Source organism: Corythoichthys intestinalis, chromosome 7 (assembly GCF_030265065.1).
Source record: "Corythoichthys intestinalis isolate RoL2023-P3 chromosome 7, ASM3026506v1, whole genome shotgun sequence".
NCBI classification, from domain to species: Eukaryota; Metazoa; Chordata; class Actinopteri; order Syngnathiformes; family Syngnathidae; genus Corythoichthys; species Corythoichthys intestinalis.
In genome coordinates this window covers 41,312,399-41,337,234 of record NC_080401.1, presented here as the reverse complement: position 1 = coordinate 41,337,234, position 24,836 = coordinate 41,312,399, and the positions used below count along the sequence as shown (strand labels likewise).

The window sequence follows — 24,836 nt, the reverse complement described above, 5'->3', positions numbered from 1 at the left end:
ACATCATGCTTTGGGGCTGTTTTTCTGCAAAGGGACCAGGACGACTGATCAGTGTAAAGGAAAGAATGAATGGGGTCATGTATCGAGAGATTTTGAGTGAAAATCTCCTTCCATCAGCAAGGGCATCGAAGATGAGACGTGGCTGGGTCTTTCAGCATGACAATGATCCCAAACACACCGCCAGGGCAACAAAGGAGTGGCTTCGTAAGAAGCATTTCAAGGTCCTGGAGTGGCCTAGCCAGTCTCCAGATCTCAACCCCATAGAAAATCTGTGGACTGAGTTTAAAGTCTGTGTTGCCCAACGACAGCCCTGCAACATCACTGCTCTAGAGGAGATCTGCATGGAGGAACGGGCCAAAATACCAGCAACAGTGTGTGAAAAGCTTGTGAAGAGTTACAGAAAACGTTTGGCCTCCGTTATTGTCAACAAAGGGTACATAATAACAAAGTACTGAGATGAACTTTTGGTATTGATCAAGTACTTATTTTCCACCATGATTTGCAAATGAATTCTTTAAAAATCAAACAATGTGATTTTCTGTGTTTTTTTTTTTTTTTTTCCCACATTCTGTCTCTCATGGTTGAGGTTTACCCATGTTGACAATTACAGGCCTCTCTAATATTTTCAAGTGGGAGAACTTGCACAATTATTGGTTGACTAAATACTTATTTGCCCCACTGTACTTTTTTACTTGTACTAGAGTAAATTTTTGGATGACTACTTTTACTTGAGTAATATTATATAGAAGTAACGCCATTCTTACTTGAATAAAATGTGTGGCTGCTCTACCCACCTCTAATTATTGATGCCTCCTGTTTTCCATTGGCGTCTGTTTATTTAAGTGGACAATACCCATTAGAGCCAAGGGCACCATTTGAGAAAAAAGCAGTATTCCACTTGAAGCTTTCAAAGATTGTCGACCACGCCATTCACATTCATTAATTCCAACTGTAGCTCAAGGTGAAGGGTGACAGGGAGGGGCAGTGAAAGGAGAAATGGGGGAGGATTTGGAAAGCAGAGCTGTGCGCGAGTGATTGACGGCAACCTGATGGAAGGATGCAGTCATCTTTGCGATGAGGAGGAGATGATGACTGAGCGCCACTACTCCCATCCACCTCCATTTAAGGTGGCTGTCTGACTTAATTAAGGTTTACAGGTTACGCAAGGCTACTGCTTATATTACGCTACTCATTACAAGGCCATTAGGCGCGGGCAGAGAAAATATTGTTGTCAGAACAATGATGAGTCAAAGCATTTTATTACACCTCATCCCTTACCTCCTCCTTCTTTTCCGAGCATCTGAATGACGTTCTTGGGAGCAGATTGGGAATCTTTATTTTTCCAAGGTAAGAGGGTGCTTCTCAGAGACCACGCTGATTACCCCCCTCATGGTCAATTTGCGCCTCAGAGCCTCCCCCTCCAGCCAATGATTCAGTTCATAATCACAATGTATCTGTGCTGATGTTGTGTGTTTCGGTTTCACCAAACTGCCCCCACTCCCATCTCTCTCCTTTCTGTGTCCCCTAGGCCACCCCCCAGTACATGGAAAGGGGTAGGATAGGAGTAAATGAAGTAAGCAAGTAATCTAACCCCAGTGATAGCATTCACAAAAGATGTGTGAAGGGAGCGAGTGGGACTTTTTCTGCTACCTTCACACTTTCCCCAGCGAGGAAATGGCACACACAGTGCTAGCGAGTTCACACTTTTTCATTACTCTAGGGCAGCTTGGTTCTCTGGAGGGGCAAGGAAGACAGAGAAGGAATCGGTCAAAGAAGTGAGTGAAATCAACTCAGAGAACTGCAGTGTATATAATTGATGTCCCCTCCTTCATATTGATCCTCTGCATTTGAAGCTAACTGCTGGTTGCTTAAGCGGCAGGAGTGATCGCTTCTTTATGGACACGCTATGCAAAAAGCAAGAGTTCGCACATGGCATTTGTAGATTTAAATACACAGTTGTACCTTGACCTACAAGTAAAATGGGTCTGATCGCGTCATTTTCAAAGTATCGGAATCGGCAAAAAAATATCGGACATGCCTTTTTTAAATATATATATATATATATATATATATATATATATATATATATATATATATATACTTAATTAAATCGTTTTCTAATTGTATTTAACGTTACATACAAAATGTCTTACACTCATCCAGAGTCTTTAGTTTTGGCTTAAAGTAGGGCTATCAAATGTATCGCGTTAATGGCGGTAATTGATTTATTTTCAAATTAATCACGTTAAAATACTTAACGCAATTAACGCATGCGCTGCACGACCCACTCACGCATTGTCGCGTTCAATCTATAATGGTGCCGTTTTACCTACTGTATATATAGAGCTAAAAGGCAGCGTAAAATGAGTAGAGTGAATTTTGGCAGTCTTTGGAGCCTTTTTTTAGTTGGCTAAAGCCTTAAAATCCCTCTCTCAACAATTAGAAATATCTTGGGAAGCAATGTGGGGAAGAAAGGTAGTAGTTAATCTTTTTTCTTAACACCCAATGTTATTTCCCAACGCAGAGAAGATATATCAGACATAATATGTTACACTCATCCAGAGTCTTTAGTTTAGGCTTATGGTTATCACGTTAAAATATCTAACGCAATTAACGCATGCGCTGCACGACCCACTCACGCATTGTCGCGTTCAATCTATAATGGTGCCGTTTTACCTACAGTATATATAGAGCTAAAAGGCAGCGTAAAATGAGTAGAGTGAATTTTGGCAGTCTTTGGAGCCTTTTTTTAGTTGGCTAAAGCCTTAAAATCCCTCTCTCAACAATTAGAAATATCTTGGGAAGCAATGTGGGGAAGAAAGGTAGTAGTTAATCTTTTTTCTTAACACCCAATGTTATTTCCCAACGCAGAGAAGATATATCAGACATAATATGTTACACTCATCCAGAGTCTTTAGTTTAGGCTTATGGTTATCACGTTAAAATATCTAACGCAATTAACGCATGCGCTGCACGACCCACTCACGCATTGTTGCGTTTAATCTGTAATGGTGGCGTTTTACCTACAGTATATATAGAGCTAAAAGGAGGCATAAAATGAGTAGAGTGAATTTTGGCAGCCTTTGGAGTTTGTTTTTTTTAATTGGCTAAAACCTTACAATCCCTCTCCCTATGATTAGAAATATCATGGGAGAAGCAATGTGGGGAAGAATGGTAATAATTGATCTTTTTCTTAACACCCTATCTTATTTCCCAACGCAGAGAAGATATATCAATTGGTGCCACTACGCACAGTCATGGTTGCACTTCCCATCATGCATTTGGGCAGAACAGTTAAATGGATACAGTATCATTTACTGAAAGCTCAACAAATACACTAGATGGCAATATTTAGTCACAATATACAAAGTCACATTTATCCTTTAAGAATTACAAGTCTTTCTATCCGTGGATCCCTCTCACAGAAAGAATGTTAATAATGTAAATGCCATTTTGAGGATTTATTGTCATAATAAACAAATACAGTACTGTATGTTGAATGTATATATTTGTCCGAGTTTTATTAATTTTTTTCTTAATGCATTGCCAAAATGTACAGTATATGATCGGGAAAAATTATTGGGAATGATTGGAATTGAATCGGGAGCAAAAAAAGCAATCGGATCGGGAAATATCGGGATCGGCAGATACTCAAACAAAAACGATCGGGATCGGATCGGGAGCATAAAAACATGATCGGAACAACCCTAGTTTGTACGGTTTTGGGGCATGCTTGTTGACTTCCTCTTGTCTAGTTTAACGGAGAAAAAATAAACAATGCAAGATGGAACGCTTGAATGTGGATCTTCAGCTCATCAACATTTATTCAATGTTGATGATTGATTGATGTTGATTGATGATACCAACGCAATTAGTTTTTGGGAGATGTAATTTGTAACTGTAATTTTTTAAAGTAAGATTAACAACACTGCTAAAGGTTGAGCTAGCAAGTATTAGGCTGAGGGTGCCAATACTTTTTTCGGGCCCATTTTTGGAGTTTTGTGTAAAATAATTATAATTTTTTTTTTTTTCAATCTCTTGTTTTTTCATTGCAAGTAAAATAAATGAAGATAATACTACCAAAGCATTTGTTATTGCAATCATTTTCTGGGAGAAATTAAGCATTATCTGACAGAAATGCAGGGGTGCCAATACTTTTGGTCAGCAGTGTATATTTTTTTTCTTACACTCTACAATATTTCAAGTGCTATTTTATAATTAAAAATTAATTGAAGTGCTAGAATTAAAGTGGTTTGACAGACATGGAACAGATATTTCAAGTAACGTGACGAAGATGTGATGAAATCCCAGCAAAGTCCCATTACATGATTAAAATATCTTTTTTGTGTTGAATCATTTTAATGTGCTTAAGCTCAACAAGCTGTTAAACTACAGTAAATTCAACTTGCTAATGATACGCTAAGATATCACCCCTTCTACTCAATTGAGGAATTTCACCACAATTAAACTAAAATAATGTGAAAGAACAGCTTTATCAGATTTAGCTGTCGGGGAAGTTCAATTTTCAATGACTTGATGCGAGAGTCAATCACCAGGTTGGGGAAAGAGTCACTGAAAGGACCTTGCGATTGTCCAGCTTTTTCTCGTTCTTATCTGTCAGTGCGCTGGCAGGATATCAAGTAACATAACTGCTAATGGCGTACTGCACGCATGCTATTTTTAGACTGTGACGTCGTATTGTAAAGCGGAAGTAATGCAGAAGTGGGACATTATAGACCCGCCCTTGCATAGAAACCATGTTAATTCTGCTACTTTTCTCCGCTAATCTTTCAAAAAACGAACATGCCAATCACACATTGCTTTTTTGGAACGACTCAAGACATTTCGACATATGAAGGATGTTTTCTTCATACGTTTCCCGAAACCCAAAAATCGGAGGAAAAAATGTGAAGAATGAATCAACTTGCGCGGACTTTTAACACCAGCTCGGTGAATCAATTCACATTTTATATGAAGAAAACATTTTGTTGGGTTGGCATGATCTTTCAGAGGACATAGAAGTATACCATTTTGATATTTTTAAACTTATATTTTAGCGTGACGTTGTGCCATTCTGCTTCTGTCTCACAATGAATGACCTGAAAATAATTAAAACTGTATCTGACTGCCACTGTTGTTACCTTTTTCTGATATTAAAAAACAACTTTAGTAAGGGGGAAGTTTAAATAAATGATAGAAGATTTGCTATTAATGAAAAAAATTAAGTGTTCGTTGGCTGTCACCAAGTAGCATTTGCGATCGCTACACAAATATAACAATGTAAATTACCCCCAAGAATGGTCAGAGACACTTAGGACAACCAGAGGATATAATCTATAGGAAAAACAGGGCAAGACAGTGGTGAAGAATAGCTTGTTGACAAATGAGAATGTCATTGTCAGTTTCGTAAGAAAAAGGTCAATAAAAAAGCTAACGCTATGCTTAGGTCGGCTCGTTTTTTTTTCTTTTTCAGCCCTCGACACTCAAGCCATCTCTTTAACTGAAATTTTTTTATGTTCTTCCACATCTTTGTCAGTGAATTTGGCACCAGGGACATCATTTTCAGATAGAATTGGTAGGTTTAGCTCTGTAAACATCTCCTTCGTACACAATTTCCATTCATTTCCTATTGGGGAGAAGCTCACGTTTGTCCCCCCCCCCTTAGCAACAGTAGCGAACTTCATGAATAATAATGAGCGGAAGTGACGTGTTGCTTGCGGTACGCCATTGATGCGAAACTCTATTCTTTTGTCTAATATTAAATGTAGTTCAAGCTAAAGAAATTGAATTACTAGAATATTCCACGTGCGGAAGTGAGGCGTCACCAAGCTGTACTCCATCCTCAGCTGCTCCCTCCCATCTCACTCACTTATTCACTTTTTAATTACACGGCAATTCAACACAGTGGAGATGAAGAGACTCGGCCCTATTTCCCAGTACACACACAGTGTGCACTTGAAAATATATCATTAGGAAATAGGAGGCCGGGCGCGTTGGAAAAAGAAGAGAACAAGATAGATTTGACAGCCGCAAAGAGAAAGCAGAGGAGGTATTTCTTTCTCTTTGGAGGTGAAATCAATGTGGCAGATAAGGCTGCTTAAAGGTTTCTATCAGATGATGCACAGGATCATCTCTTCACAATAGGAAGGCTTCCCCCTTTGCTTTGTCAGCAGGCTCCCGTTGCTGTGACTTTTTTTTTTGTTGGGTTTCAAACTATTTCATCATTTTCTCCGCTCACACAATTGGTATGCAGCACAGTGCTGGCAATTTGCGCCTGTTTGGGTTCCCAATTATGCAGTCGTTAAAGCACTTTTGCCTGTGGCCCGCAAATTCTTATCAAGCCATACATTAAACCTGCAGAGAAGCGTGTGTAAATGGAGTTCATGTTTCCCCCATTTGTTTGCAGTTGTTATTAATTCATTCTCACGTTGACAAATAAGTCTCGATTGTAATGCAAAACACATTTTCCCTCCTTATTCCGAGATTGACCAGCTGTCAAGTAAACCAACAGAAGCAAACGGCCATAAGAGCACATTTTCCTTACTCTCACACTCAACTGAAAAATTCTAAATACAAAATTTTAATTTTTAGAGGACAAAGAATGTTGTGGTGGTGGTAGTGGGGGTTATGTAGCAATGTGAGTGATTGAGTGATTTGCATGGTAGCGATTGGAAATCATTACATTAAGGCTTCAGTGTCACTGTGGAGGCCACCTGGACTGAGTTTTATAGGCAGCGAGCTCAAAGGTTATGACCCACACACATTGGAGATTGTGGAGGAAGATGAACTAAAACAGGAGTTAGGAACCCAAGGATCATGGTCCATATATGGCCCGCCAGAGCATGTGATACAGTCCGCTGTTCAAATCTCAGAACAATTACAGCAACACTAGGTAACTTTTCAACCTTTATAAAATATTTTCATAACATTTGTGATGATATGTTGACTGACAACTAGTTGAATGACACCTCTTTTATATCTTGAGGGGTCTGTATCGGTTTCACCAGCACCAATTCACTTTGAGGAAGGTGGCAGGAACCCTGCCACACTAAAAAAAAAAAAAAAAAAAAAAACTACAAATGTGCTGACTGCTTTACAGGATATACTAGCAGTAGGGTACATAATGAAAAATCCCATATGATAAAATACGGTCCAAAAGTTGGGGGTCTAAGCGACCCCCAACTTTTGAACAGTAGTGTACGTCACTTCCCCCGTTTCCCATTTATTATAAAGTCGATGCTAACGCATGGTTTGTCTGAGGAGGAAAAAGAAAAGGACTCTACCAGGACATACAGAATAAACATTGGCCCGGCTTTCACTTGCTGGCGTGACCCCCCCCCACACACACACACAACCAAACTCGTCAACGCTGAAGAGTTTGGGTGGGGTGGCGTTAGCCACACTAAGCCACACGGTTGCTAACCGTCATTGTTTAGCCACAACTGGATTCATTACCTTATTACTTTTCATCCTTCACACAGCCGCTGGAAACAGAAATGTTGTTTAACCCTAGTCTTCTGTTAGAAATCAGCCCATATTGTTGGTAGTAAATTAAAGTTGATCTGTAAATTAACTTGGCCTGAAAATACTAAACCTTTGCAATATATTGTTTTCGGTTTAAGAGTGACCCGTTTTCAAGTTTGGGTATGTCAAAAGTACCATAGAGTTTTGCATACGAAAATTTGAAAACGGGTCAATTCTGACCCCAATACAATACCAGGGTTAATCAATCTGCAGGCGACCATCAGTATATTACGACGCTATGCGGGTGTGTGCTGGTCCTCAATCAGAAATGCAGTCTACCTTAAAGGGATCCATGGATAGAAAGACTTGTTGTTCTTAAAAATAAACCTTAGTATGAGTTAAAATAATTTGATATTAAAACCCCTCTTGATTTTTCAGTTTTTATGGAATTTGTACAATTAGTTTAACTAGTAGGTCGCCATTGTTGAGAGCGCTGTCGATATTTCACAAAACGAGCAGTAAAGGCAAAATGAACAGGAAAGACTAGACGTAAAGGGAGTATGACAAAACCGGTGTTCACACGATGTCACAAAGCGAAAAATAACTGTGTTAAAGTCAGTTATGTTTGTTTGTATGCTTTTACAAAAAGCTGAATTTCTGTTTTTTCATCAGAAATTGGAAAATTGCTCAAACTAAGCTATTTTATAATGCTGATTTCGAATGGAAAAAGATATGAACTTTTTTTTCTGCTGAAAGGAGAGGGTAATCTTTCTATTGGTGGATTCCATGCTTATATAGCAATAGAACAGAATTTTCTGTGGGCCTTGCAAAATCAGTCAAAATCCAGTAAAACGGCCGGCAGCAAAGGGCCTTGCTCCGGTGAAAATGGCTGGGAGTGAAGGAGTTAAGAGCATTTAATAAAGACAAGCATTTTTCTACGTTTTTCTTGTTTAAAAATAATTCACATTATGACGGGGGCACAGTGGGACAATAACATATTTGGAACTTTTCTTTTTTGAACAAAACTTTTTTTCGGTACAGATTGGGATATCGGCAGATTCTCAAAATCAGGTGACTCGGACTCGGGAGCCAAATATGCGATCGGGACATCCCTAGTGGAAACGAAATTGACAGAATACAAAACTGTAATACAAATTGTGAAAATAAATTACACAGTGAAGAACAAGAAAACAAGTGACCATCATTTTAAACATGCTTTTTACTCAAACTTCACTCAAACCTCTTACCTTTTATCTAGTGGGGGGAGGTCGGGGCTCTGACCTTGCGCCACCCCGTGGCGGCTCCTTGGCATTCTCCCGCCTACGCCTTCCCCTCTCTTCTCTGACTGGGTATCCCCCTGTGCTCCGTCGTGGTTCGCTGGCTGGGCGCCGGTGTATCAGCTGGGTGTTGCCTGCTCCGGCAGGGGACCCTGCCCTGCCTTGGGCTTGGTGGGCCGCCTTGGGTCCCGTGGCGTGGTGCTTCACCTCTTGCCATCCCTGAAGGCCGGTTAATGGGTGCGCGGGTGGCCCAGGGGACCACCCTGGATCCCGGGGGGGTGACAATGGCTCCTTTGCTGGGCTGCGGGAGGAGCAAGGGGTTGCACTGAATAGCCCCCCCCTCCCTCCCCCGGCTGGCTGGGTGGGGGCCGGGGCCCTGGGTTGGCGCCCGTGTGGCGTCTCTGCTCATCTGCGTGGCTGTCGCGCGCCTGGTGGGGCTCGCGTGTGGCGGGATGTGATAGGGCGCGCTCGGGTGGGGGGTCCCGGTGCCGGGATTGGCGATGGGGCGGGGTAGGGTCGGTCGCCAACGGGCTTACACTCACAAAGGATTCACACGATTAGTGGGTTCTAGATCACAGAGCTGATTTGTGTACACTCTACCCGTTTCAATCACTTAGCTTATAGACACCCACACCCCCTTCCCCCTCTTTGCCTGGTCAACAGGCCCCCCCACATGGTGTCAACCGGAAATACATCTAGCTCAAGATAGCACCAACATATTAGTAGTTAGTGTAGACGTTCAATGTATTTCTTCTTGTAATTTGTGTTTCTTTTCTTTCTTCTACTGTGTTTCATTTCTTCTGACCCCGCATAACCTCTTTCTGTTTGCTGCTTTGTCATAATAAACGAGGTATGTTGAATGATCACAATGGGAGGATGTCAGACTCTCAATGTGAAACATTAAAACTGTTCAGACTATCCAGGCACTTAAGAATTCCATTCTCTGTGTCAAACAGCTGAACAGGACAGGTTTAAAAAAAGGGAAAAAACTCTTATCTCCCACACACTTGTTGTTTTCCGGTGTCATAATGACAAGCCACGGTACCTTGACCAATGTGATGATTGGGATTGTCATAATTCTTTCAGCTTATTGGTCAGAAAGGTGGAGCGGCGGGGAATGTGTTCCCCACTTATTCTTGAAAAGCACCATACCAGCATTCGTTCGGTCAACAAATAAAACACTGTTGCCGTTTTTCATTACAATACAGGACAAAGCGCGTTCTTTGTAAGCCTAATACTGTTAAGGTGCGCTGAATGGAGAGGATCCCTGAGCAGACAAGCATGAGTTTGTGATGAGTGAAATTATTGTCCGAGATCGGATAGCGTGATTGAAGCCAGAGGGGCAGAGAGGCAAACGGCGAGTAGACCACTGCAAGGAGTGTGGAGCTTTCCACTCGGGGTAGTCAAGCCGGTGTGAAGTGATGGGACTCGGGAAGGTTGCAGGCGTAGTAATCCGACGGAAGGAGCACTAAAACAGGTCCTGGACAAGAGCAAAAAAAAGGTCATGAGCCGGTGATTAAAGAGAATAATCAAACAAATGCAAGAAACAACTGATGAAGGAACCAGAAAAGTTGATCTGGCGATGAGGTGCCGGCGTCCACTGGCTTTTAAAGATGGCTGATTCTCATTGCCAGCACCTGTGGCCACTCCACCTGTCTGACGTCCAACCTGCAATCAGATTAATAACACGCACACCTGCCCAAGGTGGGCCAGATCTCAGTAGGGACGGCCAGAAGCCCTAACAAATACGATGGTCGTACTTTTGTTTCTGAATACTGGACGATCCCGCAGCTAAGCTGCTGCTGGCTGTGTGTTGTGGGCGTCACACCTCAGCAATGGCGGAAAGGGCTTCCAGTCCTTTTACCTGGATTAATCAACAGAGAAAAGTGGTGACATGCATCCCTTTAAACACAATATGTAGGTACACCAAAGAGGTACTGTGGTGGTCAAAAGTTTACATACACTTGTGAAGAACATAATGTCATGGCTCTCTTGAGTTTCCAGTTATTTCTACAACTCTGATTTTTCTCTGATAGTGATTGGAACAGATACTTAAAAAAAAACATTCATGAAGTTTGGTTCTTTTATGACTTTATTATGGGTGAACAGAAAAAAGTGATCAAATCTGCTGGGTCAAAAATATACATACAGCAGCGCTAATATTTGGTAACATGTCCCTTGGCCATTTTCACTTCAATTAGGCGCTTTTGGTAGCCATCCACAAGCTTCTGGCAAGCTTCTGGTTGAATCTTTGACCACTCCTCTTGACAGAATTGGTGCAGTTCAGTTAAATTTGATGGCTTTCTGACATGGACTTGTTTCTTCAGCATTGTCCACAAGTTCTCAATGGGGTTTAAGTCAGTACCTTGGGAAGGCCATTCAAAAACCTTAATTCTAGCCTGATTTAGCCATTTCATTACCACCTTTGATGTGTGTTTGGGTTTATTGTCCTGTTGGAATACCCAACTGTGCCCAAGACCCAATCTTCGGGCTGATGACTTTAGGTTATCTTGAAGCATTTGAAGGTAATCCTCCTTCATTATCCCATTTACTCTCTGTAAAGCACCAGTTCCATTGGCAGCAAAACAGCCCCACAGCATAATACTACCACCACCGTGCTTGACGGTAGGCATGGTGTACTTGGGGTTAAAGGCCTCACCTTTTCTCCTCCAAACATATTGCTGGGCATTGTGGCCAAACAGTTCGATTTTTGTTTCGTCTGACCACAGAACTTTCTTCCAGAAGGTCTTATCTTTGTCCATGTGATCAGCAGCAAACTTCAGTCGAGCCTTAAGGTGCCGCTTTTGGAGCAAGGGCTTCCTTGTTGCACGGCAGCCTCTCAGTCCATGGAGATGCAAAACACACTTGACTGTGGACACTGACACCTGTGTTCCAGCAGCTTCTAATTCTTGGCAAATCTGCTTTTTGGTGATTCTCGGTTGAATCTTCACCCTCCTAACCAATTTTCTCTCAGCAGCAGGTGATAGCTTGCATTTTCTTCCTGATTGTGGCAGTGACAAAACAGTGCCATGCACTTTATACTTACAAACAGTTGTTTGCACTGTTGCTCTTGGGACCTGCAGGTGCTTTGAAATGGCTCCAAGTGACTTTCCTGACTTGTTCAAGTCAATGATTGTTCAAGTCAATAATCACTCACAAAAAATTGCTAATTCGTGTTGCTGTATGTATATTTTTGACCCAGCAGATTTGATCACTTTTTCTGTTAACCCATAATGAAGTCATAAAAGAACCAAACTTCATGAATGTTTTTTGTGACAAAGAAGTATCTGTTCCAATCACTCTAACGGAGAAAAATCAGAGTTGTAGAAATAACTGGAAACTCAAGAGAGCCATGACATTATGTTCTTCACAAGTGTATGTAAACTTTAGACCACAACTGTAGAACGATTTTGAGCAGTGAATGGCAGTCTGTGAATGGCTTAATTTCAATCAATGGATCAAAGTGTGACACCTTACTTGGATTGGGTCACAGCGGTCAAAGTTCACAGGGCCATTGAGGCAGCAGATGTGTAGTTGTTGCAGAGAAGGTTGTAATGTTTGGGATGGAACATGGAGCTACAACATTATCTATTTGCTAACACTACTACAACAGTACATCACTGGTTGCTTGAATACATTAGGATGTTGAAATGAGATCCAAAATACACCAAACCACCATCGAAGTGTCAGAAAATATGATGTGCGACCCATGTGAACCCCATTAATAGAACACAAGCAAATCTATTTATTCAGACAGTCGGGGGGAAAATGATTGCCTCAATACTCCATCTGCTTTCTCTTCATCCCTCGCCTCTCTTCTGACAGATGTTGTGTGGATGTGCAGGCCTCGCACCCGAGCGTGGCAGATATTAGCCAACGCACAAACTCCACACTCTGAAATTATTACGTATCCACATTTTCCCCCTCAGATCGCCTACCCTACCATATATATATATTTTTTTCTTTCTTCAATAGTTACCGGCTAACATGTTCCTTTTGGGTACACTAATATTGCAAATACATCTATATAATAGTAATAAAACCTGAAAATTGATCAGAGTTGTCATTTTTCATTCCTACAGAAAGAGAAACTGTTGCACAAAATGCTGAGTTCTCTTGTGAACTAATCATATGTTGTTCCACCAAGTTGAAACATCAAATGTGATGGATTTGGTTGTGTTGAAGTGCCTGAACTAAGTGTAAAAAAACGACAGTAATTGATCTAAATTGAAGGAAATGAGTTTCTATGGAATGTTTGCGTGCTAAAAACAGTGCCCCAAGCAATGGCCTAATGCAAATTGTGCCTCTCGCTGGTTTACACGCAGTAGTAGTTGCCAGCAGATGCAACATATGTTTAAACATCCATCCAGGGGTTAATTTTAGCCGGATCCTGCTGGAACCGGTGTTCGGCCAATCCGTACTACGCGGTGAAACATCCTACACAATGCTCAGCACGCTTGCGCAAGCATCCGCACGCATGCGCACATCGGTTAGAAGCGGCGAGTACTCACTATTTTTGTTTTTATTTAGTTTTTTAGAACCTTTTCACTGCCTCAAAAATACTTTTTGCATGTATTACCCTCTCATACTTTTAACCATTGTTTTTTTTTTGTGTTAGCTTTGAAGCAGTTGACCACATTAGTCACGTATTTAAACCGTCCTTATTTGATATAACTATATTTAAGTATTTTCTTAAGGCATTTTTTAGTCTGTTCTGCCTGTATGCATCTAAACAAAACAAGTTTAGAGCGCATGGCAGTACTTTGGGTGTCAAATTCGACTAATGTAGATGTTTCGGCGATGTAGGAGATTTTGGCAGAACACCGGATCCAGTGCATCTTGATTTTGACCTTATTGTGTTCCACGACTTGAGCTGATCCAATATTAAGGTAGATTTATGTCTTTAGTATTCATTCAAAAAAAAAAAAATGGTTTCAATAAAAAAAAAAAAAAAAAAAAAAAAAATGTGTTTGAATGCAAAAAAATTGAGAATCAAAAAAAAAAAAACCCATGAAAACTATTTTTATTTGATTGAATTATTTTATTTTGATTGAAACAACCTTTGTGATTAAAGTAATGTTTTGCATTCGGGCCACATTTGGCTCGGACATTTGTGTCTTTATTATTCAATCAAATATAAGTTGCTTCAAACAAAAAACAAAAAAAAATCAAAAGAAAAATCACTTCAATCAAAAACAATTTTTTTTTTCAATCATAGAAAAAAAGTTTTTGAATGCGAAAAAATATTTGAGACTCAAAATTTTGCATTTTGGGCTGCCGGGAGGAGGGTTGGGCTGTGCTTGGCCCCCCGCCCCCACGACCGCCCTCCCTCCCCGGGCTGGCTGGGTGGGGGCCGTGGTGGGTTCTCCGCCCGTCTGCGTGGCTGTCGCGCACCCGGTGGGGCTCGCGTGCTGCTGGATGTGGTAGGGCATGCTCGGGTTGGGGGTCCTGGTGCCGGGATTGGCGATGGGGCGGCGTAGGGTTGGTCGCCGACAGGCTCACACTCATAAGAGATTCACACGTTTACTGGGTTCTAGATCACAGAACTGATTTGTGTACACTCTACCCCTTTCAATCACTTAGCTTATAGACACCCCCACCCCCATCCCCCTCTTTTCACTGGCCAATAGGCCCCCACATGGTGTAAACCGGAAATGGCACCAGCATATTAGTAATTAGTCTAGATGTTCAAAGTATTTCTTGTTGTTGTTTGTGTATGTGTTTTTCTTTCTTCTCTTGTGTTTCTTTTCTTCTGTCCCCCAATAATCCCTTCCTGTTCGCTGCTTTGTCATAATAAAAAGGTATTTTGAATGATCACAATGGGAGTATGTCAGACTCTCAATGTGAAACATTAAAACTGTTCAGACTATCCGGGCACTTAGACTTCCATTCTCTGTGTCAAACAGCTGAACAGGACAGGTTAAAAAAAAAAAAAAAAAAAATTTGCATTTGAACGCTTCAGTTTTCATTGAAAATGTTTTCTTTGATTGAAAAATCTACAAATCCACCTCGATAATCCGGCACGTTATTGACTGGTTATAATAAACTTTTAACCTTGGCCACAGTTGCAGAGTATTACATTCAATAGCAGTTGCTATTGGCTTTTACTAGAGATTTACCTAAACCGTTTATTAGTAGTTAGAGGGACCGGTAACTGATTTTTTTAGCTGATATTCTTTTGCAGTAAAAGTTTAAAAATTGGTGTAAAAAATTTGAATAATGTAAACACTGAACTTGATTGAAATGCCTAAAGCATGTGGGGGTGGCGTGTTCGGTGGTAGTCGTTCAACAACCCAGAGGTTGTGGGTTCGATTCTCCGCCCTGATGACCTCATCATCCAAATATCCTTGACTAAGATACTAAACCCCACATTGCTCCTGGTGCTGTGTCACCAGTAGGTAGATGAGGATACAGTGTGAAGTACCTTGAAGGCCTTAAAAAGGTGGACTGGCGCAATACAAGTGTAACTTTATTTAACCAATCAGAGGCTAGGGTGAATACTAGTGCAGGAGAAAGACGCGTGCCTGCATTTGAGCCGAAATAACCTAGTTTTAAATATTTTTTTCCATATCTGCCAGTCGGATTAAAAAAAAAAAAAAAAAAAAAAAAGTCGATACCAATAGAGTACACGTCTTCCAAATATCGGCACTGATAATTGGCCAGGGCGATAATCGGTCTATGTCTAGCTGTTACCACTGGGCGGTGCTGTTATATTATGTAGTATTATAGTTTGTCATATCAGTAAAAATGTGTGTCGCCTTTAAGAGAATACAAGCGACAGGGGTATGACCATTATGGAAGAGAGAAATCAAGGTGGCTGGCTTTGTTTTCTTCAATTTACAATAGGTGTGTGTTATTTACTGTAAGATCTGATTTTTGTTTAACAAGTTAAACCTGTTGGGAAATTAATTGTTAACTGTAAACACCCTTCTGTAAGTCACACCAGTGGTGGTATGAGCAATTAATATGCTGTACAGTACAGTACAGTTGCCTGAAAAATTGAATTATTTTCATCAACACTTACCGTATATATTATGTGCAATTGCATTTTGATAGTCCCTCAGCATGGCAAGCGGGCATTTGCATGTTGAATTTCAGCCAAGTCTGTATGTGTTCTCGAGCTTGTGTCCGACTCCTCATCCCCGGGCTATCATATGCAATTTGCGTTCCGGCACTTTATGAATGAAAAATTAAGGACTTCATCCATCCAATATCCTTACTGCTTATCATTACAGGGTGGAAAAGAAATTGGAGTACCTGCAGAAAGTTGTGTTGATCACAGAAAACGAGATAAAATGAAGATAAATATTTTCTTAGCAGAGTAGCATGACCAGCCTCATGTATTTTGAAAGATTTTCTGAAAACAAATTTTTAAAATTATTTTCTGTGGCGCCCCCCTAGGGAGAGGCAAATCTTTCTACTCCAACTCTGTGCAGCAACTATGAATGGTAGCATTTGTCTATAAAGTTGTTACAAGTACAGTAACTAGGCTTCTGAGCATTATTGGGGTGCCCCCCCCCCCCCCCCGCACGTGCCTGTTCCTCAGTCATATTATCTCTCTCTGTCCGTTTTTCTTCTAATCTCTCGATAGGCTGACTCAGTTTTTACGAAAAACTATTAGGGTAACAATTTGCACTGCTGAGAAGTTTCATCCAGCCTCAGGGGCATTTGCCGATCACCACCTCGATTTTTCACGATTGTGAGGTTTCTGTTTCTCCACTGAGTGCTCTTGTGTGAACCATTGTTGCGTGTCCCGCTTTTATTCCTAACGTTGTGTGCCTATTTTTGCAGGTTGCGCGTTCCTCACCTATTGCGCCCGAGAGTCCGCCATCAAAGCCCAGAACGCCCTCCACGAACAGAAAACACTGCCAGGGGTAAGTGCTGCACTATATGTGCGTCTCGCTCCTCGTAAAAAATATGTGAGATGATGGAAAAACACAGGAAAGCAATTCAATCAGCGGCTTCACATTCCCAAGGCTCAGTTTCACTGTGTCTTGCTCTCTGCAATGATTGGACATAGGCTGCCTCACGCCTATTAAAATTGGTCATGTTTCAACTAAGGCTGTTTGATTTTGCCGAACGATAAAATCCCGATTGTTTTCTCTTAAACCCGATTTTCTGATATCGTTTACGATTTCTTGGCCGAATAAAAATAATGAGTACTCGGAATGTCCTTCTACTTATTTCTTCTTGGAACTGAAAGTGCAAGTGAATTTAACTCTGTTAATACACACAGAGCAACTAAAAAACCCGAACCCTCTAGCTTTGTTCTTAATTAAAGCGATAATAAAAGAAGACCGTGCATATACCAAAATCAAACGTGAGAAAAGGTCAATCAGTCAGTCTGTAAACCAAATAGTCTGTCAGCAAGTCAGTCTGCTAACCAGCTAGCCAGCCAGTCAATCAAGTCTGTCAGGTGAAGTAGGTAGGCAGCCATGCTCAGGGTGATGTGCTGTTACATTTCTCTGTAGTCTTGAAAATGTTTATTTTCGAAAATTCAATACATAGGTACCAATAATCAGTGACAATAATCAAAAGAAAAGAAGAACAAAATATGAGTATTCGAAAACGAGTGAGAAGAAGTAAAACTTATTTACTCCCACCCCTTGTTTTTAAGTCCTGAAATATCCGTTCCACTCCTTACATTTTAACATATACTAGTACATTCTTATTTAACACATATAGAATCCCACTATATAATCGTACATGTTGCCGATACACAAATGTCGCAAAAGCCCAGTCCATAAATCAGCCCAGAAAACATAAATTACCCCAATGCCCCATATCATAATTCTCACAACACCCTAGTTGTTATTCATATCTCTCTCATCCTTATATTTTTTGAAAATCATATCTTTAAACAGTTTCTTAAATTGCCCCATATTTGTACATTCTTTTAAATCCATGCTAAATTTCTTCAGTAGCCTTACCCCACATACTGATACACAAAAACCTTTCCTTGTGGTCCGAAATCTGGGTTCTTTGTAGTCCCCAAATCCCCGTAAATTGTAATTTTTTTCATAGTTTGTAAACAACTGCTGAATATTCTGAGGCAATAATTTTTTTTGAAGCTTTAAACATGATTTTTGCTGTTTTGTATTGTACAATATCATAAAACTTGAGCAATTTTGACTCCAAAAATAGTGTTTGTATGATCCTGATGACCGACTTTGTGAATGATCCGTAATGACCTTTTCTGCAGTACATTTACTGAATATAGCGAAGTTTTGTAATTATTGCCCCATAACTCGGCACTGTATTGCAAGTAAGGAAAGACTAGTGAACCATATACAGTGTGGAGTAATTTGAAATCTAATGCCCTCTTTGCTTTATTTATTATTGCAATGTTCCGTGAGATTTTGCCCTGTACATATTTTATGTGTTGTTTCCAGCAAAGTTTTTCATCAATAATTATCTGCAAAAACCTGATTCTCAATTTCTATCCCATCTACTATTATCTTCAACTGCACATCCTTTTTACAGTTCCCAAATAATATTATTTTTGTCTTCTCTAAATTTAATGATAATTTATTATTACCGAACCATATTTTTAAATTGTTCAGTCTTACTTACATAAATTAAAGATTAGTGCAAAACTGTCACTCGATAATAACAATATGCAAGGTGGCAATCACCTTGTCTAAACAAACACATATATAGGGGTGTGACATCTTAGGCACGCCACGATTAGATTACGATTCAGGGGGCTACGACTGAATTCTTGAATGATGATCACGGTATTGGCGACGATCACGGTTATCACAGTTATCAATGCATCATACATTACTATTAATATAGTAGGCATTCAAATTTTTGTCCATTATTTATTTAAAATATCCTAATGATTCAACAGGAACGATGGAAACATGCCCATACAACAAAAACCTGCCCTGAAGCTGCTTATTTATTTATTTATTCTTACAAGAAAGTGCAAATACATTAACCATTTTAAAGGGAGCACTTATTTCACTCAACAATGCAATAAAATTTACACAGGTGGAATGAATTCCACATTTTCTGGAAACAAAGTGTCTTTAGAAATAAGCCTTCTTTTAACCAATATACTTTGTTTTCACAGATTTCTGTACTGTTTCGCATGTTTGTAGTGTTACCGTTGTACTTATTCATGGTTTTACACGTTCTGCATATGAAATACACGTTAGTGAATTCGATAATTAGCTTAGCGCTCGGCCCTAACTATTAACACCTCAAAAACAACACCAATAAAGGCTAAACAGTACAAGAGGGTTCATGTACTCACCTTTTGTAGACGCACACGGGTCTTGGCAACACACTCAGGACATTTTCCAATTGACATGACTTAAAACTCCAGCTTGACATCTGAAAGACGAGGAGCAACGAACTACCTCTCTTCCCCTCTTGCTCTAAAAAGTAACGCCGGGTCGCGCTTCTGTCCCTGCCTGTCTCATACACAAATTTATTTTCCAGTCTTTTGAAAAAGAGTAAATCTCTCACTGAGTTACAGGCAGGATCCATTATAACGTGCGTGCGTCCGTTAAAGGTGTCCGGGCGGCAGACGTGTCTTGAATTTCTTCCGCTACGAGTGGCTGTCATAAAGTTATGAGGGAAAATCATCGTTTTTGAGCCTTTATGAATCGTAATCGAATCGTCACGTGTCGAATCGCGATGCATGTAATAATCGAGTTTTTGGAAACCTTCCAATATGCATCTCAGTGAAGATAACAAACAGAATGATCCCTTAGGTTAATGGGCACCTCATCTTTACAAAGACATCAGGTCAAACACATTAATGGGCCAATGAACAATGTGCATGTACAGTAGATTCAATTTTCAAATGTAGACCTATCCATTTAGCCAAAACATGTGATTGTATTAAAACAAAAAACAATATAGCATGCCTTTAGTTACTGTAGTCTAGTAGCAACAATTTTGACAGGAAAACAAGACAGAGGGACACACCAGACAGAAGCACACGCATATGCTTTCATACTTGTGGTATAGTGCAATATACACTCAGCCAGACGTGGCGCTATATTCCTGTCTGCCGCTGTGTTGTACGTGAAAGTGTGCAGACAAAGTAAATGAGAAAATGTTGAACGTTTCAAGGCTGCATATTTTATTTGACAATCCACTGCAATCCTTCCATATACAACAATACTTTAAGTACATCATGATATTATACACATACTCATAGGGTTATGCAATTTGTGTACAAAGTTGGCAGGGAAAAAGTTGTTCTTTTTGTTTAGGACTGCACCCTCTCAAAATGCAGAGGACACTACCATACCTGTCAACCCGAGGCTGTTGGCAATCTTACAAATAGTGACGTATGCCCTTACAAATTGGTGACTAATCTTACAACGTTGTATTTGGCGTGCAATATGAAACAAAAATAAAACTAAATTTTTAAAATAATATGAATTTATTGGTAATATTGTAACATATAACCTGGTGCAATCAAAGAACAATATCTTCAGCTACATCATGATTACTAAAATTTAACAGTGACTTTTGTTATAATTGTGTGTAGCTCTTTTGGCAATTTCTATCATGTCTTGATGGCTGCACTTCCTGGCACTTCAGCTCGCAATTCAGTTTGACTTGAAGGTAGTTCGTTAGTGTGTCCGATTATAAATTAAAAGGGTCAATTGATAAAATTAACTTACCGATGCAATCTTTGAGTCCGGGAACATTTCTTTTGCTAATTCTGAGAAGTGATCAGCAAGAGTTGTGGGCCAATTGTGTTCGACAACAAATTGGCAGAATAAAATCTCCGCTTTCGTCACTTTTCATTCTGCAGACTTCATCTTTATGATCAGTGTTGTTAATCTTACTTTTAAAAAGTAATTAATTACTGTTACAAATTACTTCTCCCAAAAAGTAATTGAGTTAGTAACTCAGTTACTTGAATGTAAGCGTAATTAGTTACTTGGCAAAGTAACTGGTGTTACCTTTCATGTTTAAAAAAACAAAAACAAAAAAAAAACATAGTAACCTTTGCTATGTTTGGAAATCGTTTAATGTTGTGAATCAACTTTTAAAATCGTTAAAATTTCGACCGTTTTTGCATTAGTTCCGTCTATTTTCGACATGTTAAAGTTTTAAAACCGTTTCATCATTTAAAGATCAAAGTCAACATTTTGCCAATTTAGGAGTATTTTAGATAAAAAGTTACATAGGTTCACTAGGAAGATTCACTACAACAGAGCCTTTCTGAGAAGTCTTCTGCTTCAAAATGGCGGCTATTTATTAATGCTGCTGTCTGTCATTTCGCACGTAGTTCTACAAGCATGTGATATCTAGGCGTAGATTGTAGGCTGTCGGCTGCAGTCAGGAAATATTGGAGCCACCTAGCCTAGCATCGCGTTTGCTACAGTGTCACAACAAAACAGGGACACACAGTGTCTGACTTTTCTCGCGTCATTCAACCAACGTAGTAACGCATGGTAACGCACATTGTCTCGTTGCCGAAACGGTGACAAAATTAGAACGGAGAAAAAAAACCTTAATGCACGAAAATCGTACAGATTTTGAACGTACGGCGTACACATTTAAAATCAGTGCTCACTTGTACAAATTACGTCGAAACCGTACAACTTGACAGGTCTGCACTACGGTGGCTTAAATAAACCAAAATGTTGCGGTTTTAAAAATGGAACGTTCCAATTTGAACATTTTAACACTGTTTTAGCCAGAAAAGTCGATGTCGGTTCGAAATCAATCGCTCTGGTTTCAACTGGTCATGGATCAACTACAATTTTTAGCCAGAAATTTGAGTTGACCCCCTTGATTTTGGATAGCTGTTGTGATAGATGTGTAAATATAATCTTTTAAATCCTAACGCAAATAAATGTTATTTATATCGCGCCTTCAGTGCATGAATATAACTTTACACCAAAGATATTATAACAACAGAATTTTGTTTCAAAAGTTGACTTAACGTAATTGTTACCTTTTTATTGTGATATTTAAAACGTCCCGATTCCAATTCTTGAATATAGTTGTGTGTCATAATAGTTTCATTAGTAGCTTGCCGTTGGTAGCTTGCCACTGGTATGCCCTCCAATATCTTCCATTAAAATTGATGATTTATTTTTGCATGTCTGTAAATCTGTTATTAGGATGGCTTACAACCACAGTCAGCTGGATCTGTTTTGGAATATTAACTTTTTTTCTCTTAAATAGTGCTGACGTGCTATCAATCTGTAATGTACAGTATGTGGTAACTAGTGCAACAACGCTCCCCCTGCTGTTTGAATAATACATTTTTAATGGTGTGATATTTTATTCGTAACGATTCCGTGAAGACATTTTTGGGTCGCCATGTTTTCAAACATATCTTTGCATGTTGCTTACACAAACGTCACTTCGAGTGGACACGACGTTCCTTCATGCACTCTGAACGCTGCCACTTGAGTGAGTAATAAAACCGTTTTCTTGTACCCTTTCAATCCTGCTTCATCACCTCTCGCGCTGACTTCCCCTCAACCTCGCTCGGTCATGTCCGCACCGCTCCACCCCCACCGCTCCCACCTCCCATCACCCAGCTCTTGCTGAGCTAGAGCGTGTCATAGAAATGGAACAAGCAGACGTTGATGGCTGTTGGCCTCACGTACGGGGCTACTGTTACCTCCCCTTAGGCTTCACTTGCACATAAGCACGCGAGGACCAGCAGTTCGAGGAGGCATGAGGCAGCTTGGACTTTAAATATCGTGTCATTGGTTCACTGGCTATTTTTTATGGATCTGCAAAAAAACATAGAAATGAGAGTTTTCAACCCATATCAACCTTACTTCGTTGGACTCATAAATACTATTTTGTCTAAGTATATGTGCTATAGAAATTTAAACAATATGAGATCTTACGTTAATGAGTTTGGACTTGTTGATGCTGTATGTTGCTCATTGCAAGCAGAACAATTTAATCATGAGAATTTTGCAGGAAGTCATCTCTAAAGCAGTGTTTATGGCACAGGCCCGGATCTAGGTTTACCCACCAGGGTGGGCACTAAGAAAACTTGAGGGGGCACCCCAAATGTGGGCTTTTTTTTAACCCTCTGCATTTCTCCAGGCTTGGGAACGGCGCAAGTAGGACACTGGCTTGTGTCCCGTTGAGGCTGCATTAATTTTGGGGGGGGTTATTTTTCGTTTGTTTGTTTTTTTTCATTCTCGCTGTCGGCATGATGTCACGATGACGTCATCTCGCATAGCAACGTGTCGCCATTTTGAGATGGGGGCACACACAGGTAAACATCCGTAGACAAACGCCTGAAATTCATATATTTCAGGTGTGTTTTGCGTCTTTTTTTATTAAAAACATCTTAAACATGACTTATTATCACGAGTCACTGCCGACAGACGCGAGGAGGCGATACAACTTAAAATTAGCGTGTATTGGCCTGCAAATCTGCCCATACAAAGTCGCAGCTGATACCTGGATAAACAATCCAAAGGAATTGCCTGCAGTGGAGTTCGGTAACATCTACAACTACCTCACAAAGTCACCCAGTAAGTTGACCTTTACCAATTACGTGGAATATGTACTGTGAGGAACTAAGAAAACTGGTAGTATATACGGAGTGATCATTTCTGCCGTAACCGGTAATTCGCCTCCAAGCGTTATTTAGCTGTGAACACGTCATGGCAAAATAACCAATTCCCACCAGGCCAATATTATACCGATTGACCGATCAGAGCAGTTCATGGCAAAAGAAAAATAACGCTTTGCAAGTTGTCAGTTACGGTAATAATAAAAATGCTTAGTCTATTGAATCCTAGCAGCTAATTGGGGCAATAAAAATCGATTAAAGTTTACTCACCAGTAATAAAATGTCAGCTGCAAACGTACAGTAAATGTGCCTGGATTTAGGTTCCCACTGGCGAGAATGGTCCACTGAACCGTCTTGTTTTACTGTTCCTTAATTAATTGCTTTCAGCCATTTGCTTGTCCTTTTCTTCTCACGAGGAAGAATAAAGAACTTCAAATGCGGCTCCGAACTCTTCCTTGTGTTACAAACCTCAACACGGCAACTTTTAGTCATTCCGATGTAAAAAAAGACCGCAAATAGGACAAAAGTTCAACGCGTTTGTACTTCAATAAAGGACAGAGCAACTGCTTGTGACTCGTGTTTTGCCCCCATTTCAATATGGCAACGCTTTGTTGTGGCTGGTGACATCATTAATGCCCGGATGTCCGACTGCGAGAATGTGTCTGGAGGAGAGAGAGGAAGCGCGCGGATAACAAATGAGGTTGGAAAAACAGCTTGTTTTGGTGATTGCTTGTTCGGCGTGGTTGCGGCCAACACTAACCGTTAATCCTGCAATTAAAAAGTAGGTGAGACCAACTCTCTGTGCGTTCTCTATATCCAGTGCGACGCTAATAGAGACTGTGCCGTCACGATACTCGTGGCTATGAACACCTTTCTCGTATCAACGACTCTACAGACGTGGCTATGTCTAAGCAGGTTTATTAACACTCAAAAGGGTGAAACTAAAGAAAACAGACAATACAACACAATCAAATTATGCACAATATATGAAATCGCATATGTACTGCCCTATCTGTAGCAAACTGCATATGAAAATATGAATAAACAATTAGCAGAGCGCCCGAGACGCCATTTTGCCGACCCTCTAATTCGTGGGTCATTAGCATATCACAAGTTTCATGCTAAGTAAATCTGTCTCACTTTTTTAGCACTGAAGTACACACAATTCACATATTTACGTTTTTAAACACATTTAAACAATACATACCGGCGATGCAACCTCAAATTCAAGGCAAAGTGGTCACAGAGATGGTGCGAACTGACTGCGGACGTCGTCGTGTGATTCCCTACTGAACAACTACTGAACATCCGTGAGACAGTTTCTTTCAAATAAAGTGCACATGGGATGCAGTAAATTAAGGCGTCCACTAGATGATGCTAATAAGACGTAAAAGCAATAAACTCAGGTATTCAATCACAAAACCCATCAATCTTTTATGCATAACAGAACACCGACATTTTGATTGGGTGGGCACGACTCACATCTGGGTGGGCCGTGCCCACCCTGGCCCACCCATAGATCCGGCCCCGTTATGGCAGCCATTTTAATTTTCGTCTTAGTCTTT

At 40.3% G+C, this 24,836-nt stretch overlaps 1 protein-coding gene across 8 annotated transcripts in view; it reads left to right on the top strand.

Moving 5' to 3' along the window:
* celf5a (cugbp, Elav-like family member 5a) overlaps nucleotides 1-24,836 on the top strand; it is a 700,629-nt gene that overhangs the window by 54,332 nt on the left and 621,461 nt on the right. For all 8 annotated transcript variants that reach the window (XM_057840946.1, XM_057840949.1, XM_057840951.1 and 5 more), the window contains exon 3: nucleotides 16,533-16,615. In XM_057840946.1, the coding sequence (XP_057696929.1) occupies nucleotides 16,533-16,615 (83 nt within the window). The remainder of the gene's footprint in view (nucleotides 1-16,532; nucleotides 16,616-24,836) is intronic.